Source organism: Cariama cristata, unplaced genomic scaffold (assembly GCF_000690535.1).
Source record: "Cariama cristata isolate BGI_N322 unplaced genomic scaffold, ASM69053v1 scaffold27975, whole genome shotgun sequence".
Lineage (NCBI taxonomy): Eukaryota > Metazoa > Chordata > Aves > Cariamiformes > Cariamidae > Cariama > Cariama cristata.
Window position 1 is genome coordinate 35,099 of NW_009619784.1, and position 16,006 is coordinate 51,104.

The window sequence follows — 16,006 nt, forward strand, 5'->3', positions numbered from 1 at the left end:
CCAGCTTTTCCTGCTGGGCCCATTGCAGAGGTTAGCTAGCCTGGCTGAGGTTGTGGTTTGCACCTGGATCCCCACCTGGTTTTCTAAAGGAACTCAGTTTCCAGACACAGGTTTCTTGATTGCATCAGGCAGAAGCAAAGTTTTATTAGCGGAATTTTTTCACCAGCAGGTACATTAGTGATCCTGACTAACTCAAGTAACTTCTAGAGATTACAGCATTACAGAACAGAAGTAGCAGAAGAGAGAGGAAGGTGGCCCCAACAGGCCCCTTTAGGTACATGGCTAAAGCATTACTGAGTTACTTCTACTTTCTCTGCATAGAGGTGTGCAGTGAACATCAAGAGTTCTTGTTTTGTCTGTGAGTTTCTCTGTATGTCGTCTTCCGGTCCATTCCTCCTTAATCACAAATTCTCCTGCAGGTCACTGGAGAAAAAATATAGCAGCATTAATTGACTGGAACAGAGATAAAATCCTTCAAATAACAAAAATTTGGTCTGTGTAGTGCTCTTATTTCAAGAATAGAAGAAACAAGAGCAGTTGGCAGACAACCCAGGAAACCCCAGAAATTCCCTAAATAGTTGTGTTTTAATGGGAATTTGCACTTGTAAAGTTACAGATTTGCCCTTCTTTTCACTCCTTCCAGACTATTTTGCTAAGCTTTGGCTGTCTTCTTTACTTTTACTTCCAGATCTTTTCTATATGCCTCATTTCCCAGCTTTCTCTTCTTAGTTCTACTGCTCTCTTGTCTCTCATGTACTTTCTGCTACTCCATATTGAGTCAGAGCTCTCTTTAAACCTATTTCTTAGTGACACAGCCCATTTTGCACTGCAGTTGGATCCATTGTAACAGGCCATACCTGTAGCATACTAACTCTCTGAGAAGATACCAATAACACGTCCTAGGAGAGTGTGTTGTCTCCTGGACTTACTACAAAGGAACAAATGGAAAAAAAAAACAGTTTTGCTTTTGTGTAAACAACTCTTACCTTGTATATCTCCAGTCTTGCAGGGTGGGACTTGGGGCTGGCAATGGGAAGATGAAGTTGTGGTATAGGTGTGGCTTGTCCTAATGACTCCTCCTCCTACACCAGTTCCTACTCCAATGCCTCCTCCATGACTAGTAGGATAAATTTGGTCAGAGAAACAGGGAAATTTAGAACTTTACGTGACGCTGCTGAGTGACTACATGATGCAAAGTCTCAAACCATGTCTTCTACAGGGGTTAGAGTATTTTACATTGCATTCTTTTTTCACTTTCAGAGTTGCTTTACGTTTGTGCTCCCCCTTGGCATGGAAATGCAATGCAGAGCGTTGCAATTAATTCTTATTTTGACATTTTTTGCCCATTTTACTATAGAAAAGAAGTTGTTACAAATGCTGACATAATGCTAGTGGTTACAATGTTGTAACTAGCCATTAAAAGATTTGGTTTCTCTGCTTTGCAGATCCCAGGGAGTGACATTTAGTTCAGATTTGAATGTTCATCACAGTAAAGTTGCTCATGAGACAACTTTTTCATCTCAAAGAAAGCATTCAGATGGACTAAAGACTATGTCGGATTCCCAGTCTGGCATACAGATCCTTGATATTTTAATTTATTCTCTAGTGGATTTAGAGATCTACATACATAAGGTCCTGCTGTCCTCCTTCCAACAAGCACCGGTAGGTCTGAATCTCCTGCTCCAAACGGCATTTGACGTCCAGTAAGGTCTTGTATTCCTGGTTCTGGCACTCTATTTCTGCTCTTATTTCAGCCAATTGCTGCTCCACGCATGTGATCTGGTTCTGTAGCTCACCGAGGAGGGTGTTGTACTGGCACTCAGTCTCAGCCAGAGAGGATTCCAAATTATTTCTCTGATAAACAAGATAACCAAAGAAATAACATTCATTTAAGTGTCACCCTGAAGTTTATTATTTCCAGTCCAAAAATGAAAGAGCTATTCACCACCATCATATGATTGGTAGGTCTGGCTGTTCATGCTAAGAGATCCAGCTGTCACAGCTGTAAGTAAGCTCATCACCCACCTGGCTGAGCTGAGCTTGGAGATCGATTTCCAGGGCTTGCAATTGGCGTCTCAGTTCAGTAACCTGGTTGTTGCACGTCTCTACCTCCTGACCGCTTGTAATAACCTCCCGATTCACCTCCTCAATCTGAAAATCACCAATCCAGAATAAAGAGCTTCAGAGAACATCTGTGTAAATTGGACTTGCTTTTACAGAAGCAGAATACAGTGAGTAGCTAGCAAAAAGAAAAATGAGCAGGGTGAGTTCTCTGTGCACTGGGCATTAACCGCCGGCTTCAACTGCTTGCTTTTTTTACAAATCGCATTAACCTTGTGGCAGTTCAGTCTCTTTAATCCAAATGTGGAATATCTCAGTTCCAACAACACATCGCAAGGCCTTGCGGCAAACGCTGCCGTTCCAGATGGGACACAACCAACTGGTCAGACAGGCCTGTGTCTCCTGTGGAACACAAGGTACAGTAACTGCTGATCTCAGGCTTCACTGTAAAGGAAGAACTGCTTGTTGTCTCCATGTCTGTTTTCTGAAATGCTCCTGTGCCCTGAAATGTGAATGTCAGTTTGTTCCGCAGCAGGTGTGGGTCACTTACCTTGCACTCGTACCAATCCTCAACTTCCTTGCGGTTGCGCGCTATCAGTGTTTCATACTGGCATCTCAAATCCTCCAAGATTTGCCTGAGATCTGGGCCAGGGCAGGCATTGACCTCCACACTCACGTCTCCAGTTGATTGTTTTCTCAGGCAGTTCATTTCCTGGAAATATAACCCAGATCAGATGCGTACTGGCTTTTGACAGAGAACATGGAAGAGCAGAGCTTGGTGGCTAAGAAGAGCACCCCCTGCGAGGGGTGCCTCCCAGCTGTGGCTGTAAAAAGCACTGGAAGACGGTGCGAGTGTTTTCCCCAACAAATCTGTTGGGTGATTTCTTTTCTCATCCACTGGAGTCAGCAGCAACTTTCAGCCCCCTCTGGCATTCCCGGTGCCAGCGCAGCCCTGAGAGCAGCAGCCGCCTCTCTGCCCGAGCTCCCGCACCACCCATGAGGCAGACAGGTCTGAACTGCAGAAGTGTTTGATGGGAAAACTGTGGCACGAAAGTGCTTGATCTTTACTTTTAAATTTAGAGCTCATTTGTGTGGGCAAAGAGTTATGTCAGGGCCATGGTGCTCCCAGGGAAAAGGTCAGGACCCTACCTCCTCGTGGTTCTTCTTCAGACAGCAGAGCTCCTCCCGCAGCGACTCCAGCTGTGCCTCCAGGTCAGACCTGCAGAGCGTCAGCTGATCCAGGACTTGGCGTAAACCATTAATGTCAGCCTCCACGCTCTGGCGCAGGGCCAGCTCCGTCTCGTACCTGGTTTGTGCAAGAACGCAGAAGTTCAGGACAGTAACATCTCACCTGTGCTCAGCTTATGCAAAGATCTCTGTTCCCAAGTGCTTGCTCTAAACTGTATTTTTTTGTCTAAGCTGAGTGCACTGCGCATTAGATTTCTGTGCTGCACTTAATGTCTGTTATGTGAAAGCTTTTCTTCCTCATCTATTTTTTTCCTGCTCCTGATCACTGTAAGTTTGATATCCCTTATTCAGCTGTTTATTTCTGTTTTGCTGATCCCAATCAGCACTGGTCTGTGATGGAAATGTGCCAACTATACCACTAAGGACCACTCCCTGCAATGTCGGTCCTCAGCCCTCACCAACAAATGCTGTTGCAAAATGGTTACCCAAGAATACTAATTAAGAGAGGGCTGATGACCAAGAGCAAAATGCCTTTCATCACTCCAGCCTGGCCTAATGTGGGGTTGTAGTGAGACTTGTCTGAAGTCTCTGTAATTAGTGCACTGAGACTCTGCAGGTAAGATGTAGAGGAGCAGGGAGGAGGCAACAGGGTTCATCTACACAGAGGGGCACTCACTTCACACGGAAGTCGTCAGCAGCCATCCTGCTGTTATCAATGTCCAGAATGATCTTGTTGTTATCAATGGTTGCACAGACAATCTGGAAAAGAGCAGACCACAAGGGATGTCTCACTTCTCTCTGCTGTTATACTCTACAGGTCTATCTAGATTGCAGTTAGGTAGTAACTCTTCACAATTTCTTTCTTCTGTTTCCTTCTTATTTAAGTAACCTTGTTCCTTGAGCAGAGCAGTTGCAGGAGGTAGCTTTCCCTCCTTAACTCGCAGTCAATAAAGGAAAGAGGTCAACTGTGTAGAGGCTGGGACTTAAAGAGTTGTGAGATGGGACTTCCCAGTTTCAAGAACCTGAAGGCAGGTTCCAAAGATGCTTCATAAAGAATTGAACCTAAAGAACCTTCCTTAAGACATTAAATCTCAACTGACATTCAAGCTGGCATGTTCTGGCCTTCAAGCTTAAGGATCTTTAGGGAAGATAGTTGCAAGGTATCTTTAAGCCTCAAGATCAGCTATAACTTTCATTGTGGACAAATGAGTATCAAGCTGTTTGTGCCACTGTGGCTATCAGCTTCAAATACTCAACTTTTCCCACCTAGAATTTGTCATGCTTCCTTTGATACAGCATTTGATATGCATGTTTTGCTCTTGTTCTATAGTTCTCTTTGCTTTGCTTTTCCTACTGGGCTGACACCATCTCATTTCCTCAGAGCACACTTGGTAATATCATATTTATAATTGTGTAGTCAAAACACAGCACAATAAAGCACCCCTTTCCTTTTTAAGAGTATTATCCCACCTCTATTACCTTGCAGCATGCATCTTTGATATGCACCCACACTCAACAATGTCATAGGGAACTTACCAAAATTTATGTTTGCAAAGACACTTAGCAGCGCTAAAGTTACCTCTAACAATTGCAGTAGGTTCTAAGTACAAATTCAGAAAAAAGCTTTAAATAGGGGAGGAACAAGTGAAAAAGCGGGTTACCTGATTTTGAAGATCTTCGATTTCTTTGTAATAGCAGCTGTAGTCCCGAGGCTCACAGGAGAGGCCCTGTGTAGCATACCACTCTCTGATTCTGCATTCCAGTTCAGCATTTTCCTTCTCCAAGCACTTCACCTTGTCCAGATAGGAAGCCAGGCGGTCATTGAGATTTTGCATGGTGACCTTCTCATCACAGGATGAAAGCAAACAGTCGCCACCAAGACCACCAACAACCACACTGCCTCCAAGGCCAAAACCGAGGCCATTGCCATAGCAGTTGCCACCTCCATAGCTCCCACCAGCCAAGCTACCAACACTGAGTCCCCCTGCGTAGTTCACTCCACCGCAGTAACTCCTTCCAGAAAAACCTCTGCCACTGCCTATCCCATAGGAAGAAATCCGTGCTCCACCACCACCACCAATGATACAGCTGCCACCACTGCTCCTGCCTTTGCTAGACACAGTAATAGTCTCCTTAATGTTGCAACTCATGGCGACAGCAGTTGGAAATGCAAGCAGAAGCCCAAAGCAAGATGCACAGCTTGATATTAAATCAGACTGCGAGTTGTCCGTTGCCGCGAAACTCTATTTATACCTTCCACAGTGGGTGTCACCACTGCTTCTCCTTCCCATAAGGCTGGCTACTCTAGCCATTGGTGCCAAGAATAATTTCTTAAAGGGAAGTTTCCTTTCAAGAATCCTGGTAGACAAGGAAGATACTTTACATGTCTCTTGCTAATTTCAAAAATACATTAACTGTAATGTTTTATGAATCATCAGCTTTTTGTTTATGATGCAAACTTTACAACATTAAGCCAGGAAAAACCCTGTCCTAAATTATATACCAGGAAGAAATCATTAAAGGTTGTTGCATCAAAGAGCTCTTTATCTCTCGTTAATTTATTTTCATTTTATTTTGAGTTGAATAAGCAGTTTTCATGCAAGGTGCTGATGTTGGAATATGTAAGATGAAAAAGAAAGAATGAATATGAAGTTTGACTCCCAAATGATGTATGAGGAATGATGTAAGAACTCCATGGAAAGATCAGAGAGAGAGAGATTAGCCTTTAAGTCTCTCCACTGGCAAAATGACAAATCCAGAACACTCTGCTACAAGACAAGTGAGACTATGGAGTGATCTCTTAATGGACATGGATGAAAGGTTCTTCCTATATGATCGTGGCTCTCCAGTAATTCACAAAGGATTTGTTTCTTTATGTGGAGAGCGTAAGTAAGGTAAAAGTACTTTAAATATTTCCTGTTGTTCAGTGAAAGATATTTCTGCAGTTTTCATCATTATGGATAGTGACTGTTGCTGGGAAAGGGTGGGTGTTTTGAAACAGTGAATGGGAGTGGAAACATCCTATGGCCAATTTCTCTGTCAATGTGTGCTGCATTCTAATAAGGTTTGGGACTACTGTCTTAGGAAATACAAAGACCGAATGGCTGATACAGCTGGCAGAGCAATCGTTGCCCAATACAGTTCTACACTGGCTTGGAGAAGACGGATTAAGTACAAACTAGAGGTTCTTCTCTATCACTAATGTCTCCAAATCTTAACTAGGCAGAGAAAATAAAAAGTTAGAATCCTTTCACTCTTCTGACATCAAAATTCAGGCTAAGCTCATTTTCATGAGATGTTTTGCTAAGACTCAGGAGCAGTGGCCTTCTCTCTACGGAGAACCTGTTCCTGCTGGCCATTGAGCAAGAGACAGGTATTCCACAACTTTCTGAAACTAGCCACTCACTATAAGAAATTTTCCAAGCCTTCTTCACCAGGGAACAGGTGAGCTCAACCTCATGCGCAAATCCTCACTCTGTGTCAGGGCTGTGGGTTGGAATAGCTATTATTATGGCAAGTAAATAATCCCATTTACTGAAGGACTGAAGTATCCCAGTATTCATGGGTTTGCCCGTCATTTTATTGCTCCTATTCTCCTTATTTCTGTTGAAAAGATGCCTCCCCTTATCTCTGCATCCTTGGGTGTTACTTATCCAGTACAATGAAAGCCGGCAGCATTCCAGTGATATCTCCAGCAAGCTGGAGACAGAGGTGTGGAGAGACTTGCTCATAAGTGATTTACTCAAAGAGCACGCCTCCGGCTGAGTCTGCAGCTGAACCTAGGTCTCCTGTATGAGACTGCAGTGCCTGAATGTCAGCCTGCCCTGCCTTCCAAGCTGAGCTCCACTCAGTCCCTAAATACAAAGGAGCAAAGCTCAGAATAGGTAAAAACTCTAATAAAGTTATTGTGTATAGGAAGGAATACCTGGATTTCATTACTAGGACTGGAGAACATAATTGGAGTCAGGGTGTGGTGGTAAGAATGAACCGAAACTGGTATAATATCGCATCGCTTGAAGCTTTGCCTGTCCTGGGTATGATTCTTCAGGAGTTTCCCAATAGCTGTCTGCAGCAAGCATCTTTTCTGAATGAGCACACATTCCTTCCTGTGCTCCACAGTTATCATTTCAGCACATCAGAATAACGCAGGCAGAAACATGGAATGACATACTCCTTTGTGGGAGTGGAGGATGTCTACGTGCCTGTTGCAGTAATTATTGCAGAGAGCGGAGAGGATGGCTCCTGCTTTTCTGAGACACCTTGGGCCCCTGTCACTTTATCCGTCAGACCCACCTCTTTCTGCTGCGGGCCTTCAGCAGGCAGCTTTGCCCAGGATCCTCACATGGCACACGCTTGCCCTCTTGCTTTTTTCCTTTTTATCTTCAGGAAATGGGTGCACTAGTTAAGCTAAGATAAAATTAAATAATTGTTCTGAAGACCTTAAAAAAATAAATTAAACTTTCCCTCCTATTTTCATTCAGTTATTTGAACTCACAAGCTTCCTGGGTCTGTCTAATTAACACAAAGAAATATGGAAATCTCATGGGAGTGTAGTTTCCAGCCCAAGGTTTGCAGCTCCATAATTTGCAGCTCTTTAATATATGGGTTGTTTCCAGGGTGTTTTCTGCTGGGGAACTGTTTATCACAAGCTACCTTCTCATGAACTGCTTTCCAGACGCATCCCAACTTGTAGGTCCACAAACAACATGACAGTGTCTTAGGAGCTGAGTCTGTACACCCCCGGGGGCTTTCCAGAGGCATATTCATAAAGTCTGGATCATTAGAGGCCTTCTGGCCATGTCATTAGGTCTCTTTCACCGCTCAGGAATTTAGGACAGCTTCTTTGTGAAAGTGCATGCTTTGCACCTGCCAGACCTGGTGGGAAGGGTGGGAAGGTCTGTGATGTGAATACAGGGCATCAGGTGGAGCAGCTAGATGTCAGCAGCAGTTTGCAAGAGGAGGAAACTGGCCCAGACCTGGTGGGAATCAGCCGGGGCTCCCAGAAGAAAGCAGCAAGCTTTTGTGTGTTGTAGGTAGCCTGGACTTTCCAGAAGACTGGAAACTGGAAGAACATCAGTACAGTATCTTTGTATTTTTAGAAACGAGAGTGTGAGGACTCATAGATTGGGAAGGATTGAGGCCAGAAAGGGCAGGAGTGGGTTTTCTTACTGTCTGTCTTTGCACTGAACAAGGCAGGAGAAGGCAGTGGGAAAGGAAAAGGGAAAGATTTGCCTTCCCACTTCTTCTCAGCCAGAACTCTGAGAACAAATGGGGTATACACAGAGGAGCGCAACGAATGGAAATTTGCCATTATAACCACGATAAGTATCTCTTTTGATCTCTGGTGAAGCACTGGCCTTACATGTCTACTGAGAGATTTCTGCATCAAGTCTGGGACTTTCTGTAGGACTGGAGCTGATCTTTAAAGAAGACTTGATTTAGAGTCTTAGTTTAAAAACTTCTACCTATGGCCACTCTTCTGAGTCACTATTGCAGTTGTGCTGGTGCTGCAGTTTCTTATTTTGCTCTAGCCCCTGGTTACTTTTGGGTTTATTGTCTGGCAGATGATTTTAAAGAAATACCACTGAGACATCTACTCTCCATGGACTTTTACAACAGGAGAAAGGCACCTTTCACCTGCTCCCTGGTCCGTTAATGATTGAGCTTCTTCAGACACTTGCTACCTATGGGCCTTGGAGCTGCTGCTTTCCTGGAAGGTTTCAGGTTGTGTTAAGTCTATTTATGTAGCAACAGAGAAATTGGTGTCTTTATAAAAGAACTGACACTAGAAAACTGTGCCACATTATACTGTATATATGGTCCTGAAATGTTTGTCTTTGTACACTTTCTCCTCCTCCTGCGAGGCTGGCTGTTCCATAACCTCCACCTTTTGACAGAGAAGGAGTAACCAGGAGTTTTCCTTTGCCAGGTCATCTCATAAGGGAATATGACTCTTTCTCTAACAGCCACATCACAGTATACCAGAAGTAACAGCGGCTGTATCCAGCGCTGCTGCTTTAGCTGTGAACCTGCAGGGTGGAGTGGACATATAAAACCGATCACTGCTTGGTTTTCTGGACCAACAGACAATTTAATCCTCAAAACACCCTGCAGCTCATAATGGCTTTGAACTGAAAATTCTTCAAGCCCAGAATGACTCTGCAAGCTCACCATGGCCGGTTCCCATGGCTGCACCCACCAGAAGTGCTCCAGGGCCCTGAGTTACCCAACTGCTGCCCTGGCTTCTCTAGGCAGGTCAGTGCCAGGACACATGTGCACTGCCGTGCCAGTCCACACCAACTCAGGATCAGCTACATGGGTGCTGTGCGAGACCCAAAGGAGGGAGTGATCTTTGCCTTGCTTGTGGGGTTTAAGACATAATGGCTCTGTGCCTCCAAAGGTCCTAGCTGGCTTTTGTCTCCATTGTCTTCTCTCTTGAGCTGCACTTTTTCAGCTCCCATCCTGCCCTCTATAGTCCTCCGAAGAAGGTATCCTTAATGGAAAGATGATCTTTCAACAGTTGCTGACCTTCAACTGAAACTCTGAAATAGAAGGATGCCCAGTAAATGACTCAGTCACTATGTGAAAACAGATAGGAGATAAACCTTTTCCCTCTGGTCCTTTTCCCAATGGGAAGATTCCTATAAAATGAAAGGGATAGATCAGAATATAAGCCATATCAGCAGAAATTGAATCAGTTGTGGAGACCAAGATTTCCTCTTCAACCTAATCACAGTCCCTAGGCTGGCTACGCAGTATGAGAGAGCACAGCCCAGATGTGTCAGCACTGGACTGGGGCTGAGGTAATCTGTCTCCAGATGTCCCATCACTGAATTTCAAAATTTTTCTAAAATTGTGTTTCAGCAGAGTGCTCTGTGGGAAGCACGGAGGCATCTGCCTGAACTGGCTGTCTCTGTAGGTCACCGGGGATGTCACGCAGGAACGGGCAACGCACGCTACAGGCTTTGACAGGGAGGAGGTGGACAAGACCTGCAAGGTCAGCGAGGCCATTCTCTGGCTCCCACTGGCAAAGCAGCTTTGTTCCCTGTGGGGTATGATCCTGACCAGTTTAGGTGACCCTTGTGCTTGGGTTTCCAGCTTTTCCTGCTGGGCCCATTGCAGAGGTTAGCTAGCCTGGCTGAGGTTGTGGTTTGCGCCTGGATCCCCACCTGGTTTTCTAAAGGAACTCAGTTTCCAGACACAGGTTTCTTGATTGCATCAGGCAGAAGCAAAGTTTTATTAGCGGAATTTTTTTCACCAGCAGGTACATTAGTGATCATACTACTGGTTAACTCCAGCAATAGTCATGGTGGTTGGGAACACGCAGCAATACAGACTGGAAAGAGCAAATAGCAAAATAAAACAGAATGTGGCCCAACGCTCTGCTTATCCCTCTGACACGTTGCTTAGCATTGCTGAGTAAGACAAAAGAGCACGCTCCTTGTTCTTTGCAGAGGCACACAGTAAATATTCTCTCTCTTCATCCGTGGCTCTGCTTCAGGGTTTTCTTGTTGGATATTCTCATTTCTCTGCTTAATCACAAATCCTTCTGCAAGGCACTGGAGAGATCAAAGAAAACATTACCTTGTTTATAGCAAAAAAAGATTCTTTCCCACACTGTCACTCTATACACGTGATCATTTCACAAGCCAATTCAATTAGAATTTCAGATAAATACTGTCCCTTCCTGGAAAGGTCAGATTGTTGCCTGCCAGTCAGGCAGACGGGATTTGTAGCTAGCTGGAGCATGGCCCGCCTTTTTACATAAAAATGCCAAATGGTGGAAGCTGCAGACATTGCACCAGCAGCAATCTGGATGAGGGAATGGCATCGGGGTCCTTGCCAGAACAATGCCCCTGCTAACACTCATTCTTCTGGACCAACTGTCGCCTTCTTTCTTTCTTTCTTTTTCAATTTGGCTGGAAGTTTCCCCTTGAAATAGTACTAGTAGTTTCCTGCCAGTATTCTCATAATTCCTGCTTTGTTTTTTTTTCCTGATTTCTGGGCACTCTGCTATCTCCCACTCTATTCATGTCAGTCCTTTCTCCATGTTCTCTGTGGCTTGCCTGCCTGCTGACTCTATCCTTCTCCTTTCTATCCCTCTTCTCCCTCCTGCCTTTCGGCAGTTCTTGTGCTTCCTAGCAGAGTCACAGCTCCTGAAAGCACTTGTTGTAGCCACTCCTCTGTGGCCTCCCGTCATGTATTTCCCAGTAGCCTCACAATAAATCTTTCCAATAGCACCTGTAAGCTGTGCAGTAAAGATCTTTGTTGCTGCCTGTCCTTGTTGCATTAGAATAGAGAGGGCTGTGGAAATCGTGTAGAGTGTTGCAGTTCTTACCTTGTATCTCCGCAGCTGCACAGGATGGCATCTGGGAAGACGAAGTGTAAGTGTGGGTTGTTCTAATGATACCTCCTCCTCCCATTCCACTTGTTCTTGCAACTCCTCCTCCTAGACCCGAAGACTGACCAATTCCTCCTTGTTGACTAAGGGGACAGGAAAATAACATTTTAGTGAAGGAGATGACAGATAAACTAGAACTAGTTTTTCATTGTCCCTGCTGCTCTCAATCTGTTCTCCTTTTTGGCAGACAATTGGCAGAATATTGCAACGACCTTTCTTCTTATGGGAACAGCTGGCATGAGGTCGGGGAGCAGATTGTCACCATTGATTACCAGCCAGCCTGAATAGGCCAGTGAGGGTGAAGGGGCTGTGCAGTGCCTCCACCTATTGCTCACTTTGCTTTTATGTTAAAATACCCAGGACACAGGTATTTTATTGTATCTTTTGGTGCATCTCAAGCCTACTCACATAAGGTCCTGCTGTCCGCCCTCCAGCAGGCAGCGGTATGTATGGATCTCCTGCTCCAGACGGCATTTGACGTCCAGCAGGATCTTGTACTCTTGGTTCTGGCATTCCATTTCTGCTCGCAGATCAGCCAGTTGCTGCTCCACGCACGTGATCTGGCTCTGGAGCTCAGCAAGGTGGTTGTTGTACCGACACTCTGTCTCAGCCAGCGAGGACTCCAGGTTGTCCCTCTGAGGGGTACCGTGTGGCACAATACAAATACAGGCATGAGAAACACTGCATTTAACTATGGATTCGTACATCAGAGCATAACTGTGAGACAGCTGAGCTTTACACCAGCTCCCCACTCACCTGGCTGAGCTGAGCTTGGAGATCGATTTCCAGGGCTTGCAATTGGCGTCTCAGTTCGGTGACTTGGTTGTTGCACGTCTCTACCTCCTGACCGCTTGTAATAACCTCCCGATTCACCTCCTCAATCTGAAAATCACCAATCCAGAATAAAGATATTCAGGGAATGTGCAATATAAGTCAGATTAAGTATTAAGGAAAGAGCAGAGAAGCTAGCAAAGCACATGAAATGAGAAAGGTTTGGGTGAACTGTCTCATCCTAATGGGGTGTAAACTCTGCTCGTCATTCCCCTTGTTCTTCTGCTAGTACTGCTCTCCAGTTCTTCTCACTACTTACTGCGTTGTAAAGAGTTCCTGCCTCAAGTCTCACTAAAGTGCAGCACTTCCCATCACCCCATGAAAAGGACACAGAGTGACAGTATCCTCTGTGTCACTTGGTCAATTTAAACCCATGTCAAACGCTGTTACAGTTTGTTGTGTGGTCTTAGTGTGTAATACATCACTACGGAACTACTGCTTGGGTGTTAGCTGGGGAAAGTCAGAGCTGTTTCTATTTACTCACCTTGCACTCATACCAATCCTCGACCTCTTTGCGATTGCGTTCAATCAGCGTTTCGTACTGACACCTCATCTCCTCCAGGATCTTTCTGAGGTCTGGGCCGGGGCAGGCATTGACCTCCACGCTCACATCTCCCGTCGATTGTTTCCTCAGACAGTTCATTTCCTGGAACCACCACCCAGATCATGTCATTTTTTAAAAAGCAGGAAGAAGCTGAGGGGGCTAAGTTCCCCTATAGGGAACAGCAGAGCCCCTGGCAGAGACCCTCTGTGCTGGACTTTCACAGCTCAGTTCACACGTACTGTCTCCATCAACCACTTGGCCCTCTGCAGCTAGCACCCTGGGGATGGGGACCACAGAGAGGGAGGGTGATGGATCCTGCATCCATTCACACAAGAGGGGCAAGACCGTACCTCCTCGTGGTTCTTCTTCAGACAGCAGAGCTCCTCCCGCAGCGACTCCAGCTGTGCCTCCAGGTCAGACCTGCAGAGCGTCAGCTGATCCAGGACTTGGCGTAAACCATTAATGTCAGCCTCCACGCTCTGGCGCAGGGCCAGCTCCGTCTCGTACCTGGGAGTGAGAAAGCAAGCAAGGAAGACTAGTCAGCATCTGACACCACCATTTGCTCTTTTTTTTTTCATTTGACCATCCATCTTTCTTCCAGTATTTTCTTAACTAGCCTGACAGGATGCCAAGAAAAGAAGTCTGAGGCTTGCTCTGTCAAATCTGCCCTCAGTCTGCCTTCTCTGGAGCTGCTTCACCGGCGGAGGTATCACTCACCGCGTTTCTGCGCTCCAACAGGAAAAAAACCAAAGGCTTCCTCTTTGAAAGACACCACGTGCCAGAATGGCAGCTCAGGTGAACCCACGCTACTCCCTGTCTGCACATCCCTTCTGCTTTCTGAGGAACTCTAATCTCCACTCAAAAACACCTTGTTGCCCCAAACTTTCCATCCTGGAACCACCACTAATTAAGGCAGCTCCAGAGGCAATGGAAGAAAGAGCTTTCCTGCATAGCGTCCAGCCTGTCCTGGCCAGAGGATGACAGAAGACCTGCCTGAGAGCTCCTCCTCACCAGCGCTGCGAGTGGGAGCGCAGTGACAGAGGAGGGGGACAGCCGAGGGGTACTCACTTCACTCGGAAGTCGTCAGCTGTCATCCTGCTGTTATCGATGTTCAAAATGATCTTGTTGTTGTCTATGGTTGCGCAGACAATCTGGAAAAAGAATATTCACTCCTGAAGTCTCTTCCCTGTATCCTCAGGCTCAAGTGTACCCATTGACTGGTGCTACCAGACCTAACCTCCTTCTCTCCCTCTTTTTTTTTTAATACTGAGTAGTGGGCATGGGGGAGTTGAGAAGCGCAGCGGTCATAGGGGTGAGTGTTCAGAGAAGTACAATGAAGGCATTAAAATGATAAAATATGTGGTTCAGATGCAGACAGTCAGAGAAGTATAATTAGTGTTGTCCAGCACCTGCCACAATCCACCTAACCTTTTAAATCTGAATCTTACTTTCACGGATAAGAGATTTAAAAGCTTTGTTTCAAGACTTAATTGCAAGTCTGTCTCATTCTGTCTGTTTCCTGGATTCTTTTCACTTTATTCTTCTTTGTGTGTTGACATCCTAGAATTTTTGCCAAACACACTTTGCAAACGATTTTAATTTTAAATTGCATACTCAAAATGTGTTATGACAATGCCCTCTTTGTTCTTATTTTTAATTAGATGTCTGATATTTCCTAATTCTGTATGAAAGTGTAAACTTGAAAAAAAAAAAGAAATAACATTTAACTGGAATTCTTCAAGACTGAGGACAGAATAATATAAATTTAGGCAAATTATTGCGATCCATTAATGTAATCCAAATCTTTTAGTTGCTTTCTTGGCATACATCTATTTAGACACCTTGGCACAAACCTAATTCAGAAAGACTACTGAGCCAATCCAGATGTATTCCATGAAGATAACATTTTCCCCTTCAATATATCTGATGAATAAAAGCAGTGGAAACAGTCCAAACACTCAAGGTTTTTTCCTTTGAGCTCTCGGGCTTTCTACAGGCAGTTATCTTAATGGCTGTTTACAAAAAGCATTTTACAACAATGAAATGTTACTCTTGATAACTTCATTAAGTTGTGAACCAACACCGTGGGAGAAGCTTACGAGGGAGAAAGCAGCTGAGAAATTATGTTACCTGATTTTGAAGATCTTCTATTTCTTTATAATAGCAGCTGTAGTCCCGTGGCTCGCAAAAAGGGCCCTGCTTAGCATACCACTCCCTGATTCTGCACTCCAGGTCAGCATTTTCTTGTTCCAGGCACCTCACCTTGTCCAGGTAAGAAGCCAGGCGGTCGTTAAGGTTCTGCATGGTGACCTTTTCGTCACCAGAAAGAAGAATGCCATCACCGGCGAAACCACCTCCAACTACCCCTCCACCAAGACCAATACCAAGGCCACCTCCAATGCCACTGCCAAAGCGAGCACTGCCACCGCTGAATCCAATGCCTGAACATCCTCCAAGGACAGTGGCTCCTAAGCCACCTCCGTAGTTTCCACCAACCAAACTGCCAGTGCTCAGTCCTCCTCCATAATTCACACCACCACAGTAGCTTCTACCAGAAAACCCTCGACTACCACCTATCCCGCAAGTCGTGTATCTTCCAGAAGAGACTGAGGAGATCCGTGCTCCTCCACCACCACCACCGCCACCGATAACACAGCTACCACCGCTGGTCCTGCCCCTGAGAGAGCCTGTTGTCTGCTTAATACTACAACTCATTTTGAGGACAGCTGCAGTTCCAACCCAAAGCCCAAAGCAAGATGCACAGCTTGATATTGAATCAGACTGCAGGTTGGTTGTTGCCGCAGATCTCTATTTATACCTTCCAAAGGGGGTGTCACCTACAGGGTGTTTCTTCTTCCCACAGGGCTGGCTAGTCTTGCTGTTTATGCCAAGAATAAATAGCCCATAGGCAGTTTCCCTCTAGAAATCCCAGTTCACAAGGAAGATACTTTACATGTCAGCAGCTTATTCCAAAAAGTAAA

General features: G+C 45.3%; 2 protein-coding genes across 2 annotated transcripts; both read right to left on the reverse strand.

Moving 5' to 3' along the window:
• Positions 1–373: 373 nt before the first annotated feature.
• LOC104162616 (keratin, type I cytoskeletal 19-like) lies at positions 374–5,447 on the reverse strand. Its single transcript, XM_009701384.1, has 8 exons — positions 4,911–5,447; positions 3,926–4,008; positions 3,211–3,367; positions 2,612–2,773; positions 2,026–2,151; positions 1,628–1,854; positions 987–1,117; positions 374–423 (listed from the first exon to the last, which is right to left on the reverse strand). Exons 1-8 carry the CDS (start codon positions 5,397–5,399, stop codon positions 398–400), a joined length of 1,401 nt encoding a protein of 466 aa, XP_009699686.1. The 5' UTR covers positions 5,400–5,447; the 3' UTR covers positions 374–397.
• A 5,007-nt stretch (positions 5,448–10,454) lies between these two features.
• LOC104162615 (keratin, type I cytoskeletal 19-like) lies at positions 10,455–15,740 on the reverse strand. Its single transcript, XM_009701383.1, has 8 exons — positions 15,156–15,740; positions 14,094–14,176; positions 13,376–13,532; positions 12,966–13,127; positions 12,407–12,532; positions 12,059–12,285; positions 11,588–11,733; positions 10,455–10,808 (listed from the first exon to the last, which is right to left on the reverse strand). The coding sequence occupies exons 1-8, from the start codon at positions 15,738–15,740 to the stop codon at positions 10,783–10,785; spliced, it is 1,512 nt and encodes a 503-aa protein (XP_009699685.1). The 3' UTR covers positions 10,455–10,782.
• Between the last annotated feature and the right edge of the window lie 266 nt (positions 15,741–16,006).

Bases quoted from the DNA above. Each gene is read 5' to 3' on its own strand.
- LOC104162616 (XM_009701384.1), bottom strand. From the start codon at position 5,399: ATGAGTTGCAACATTAAGGAGACTATTACTGTGTCTAGCAAAGGCAGG. The intron at 4,009-4,910 runs GTAACCCGCTTT...GCTCTTTTCCAG, and splicing joins TCGAAGATCTTCAAAATCAG to ATTGTCTGTGCAACCATTGA. The intron at 1,855-2,025 runs GTGGGTGATGAG...CTTGTTTATCAG, and splicing joins TCCAAGCTCAGCTCAGCCAG to AGAAATAATTTGGAATCCTC.
- LOC104162615 (XM_009701383.1), bottom strand. From the start codon at position 15,740: ATGAGTTGTAGTATTAAGCAGACAACAGGCTCTCTCAGGGGCAGGACC. The intron at 14,177-15,155 runs GTAACATAATTT...TTCTTTTTCCAG, and splicing joins TAGAAGATCTTCAAAATCAG to ATTGTCTGCGCAACCATAGA. The intron at 13,128-13,375 runs GTACGGTCTTGC...TGGTGGTTCCAG, and splicing joins TGAAGAAGAACCACGAGGAG to GAAATGAACTGTCTGAGGAA.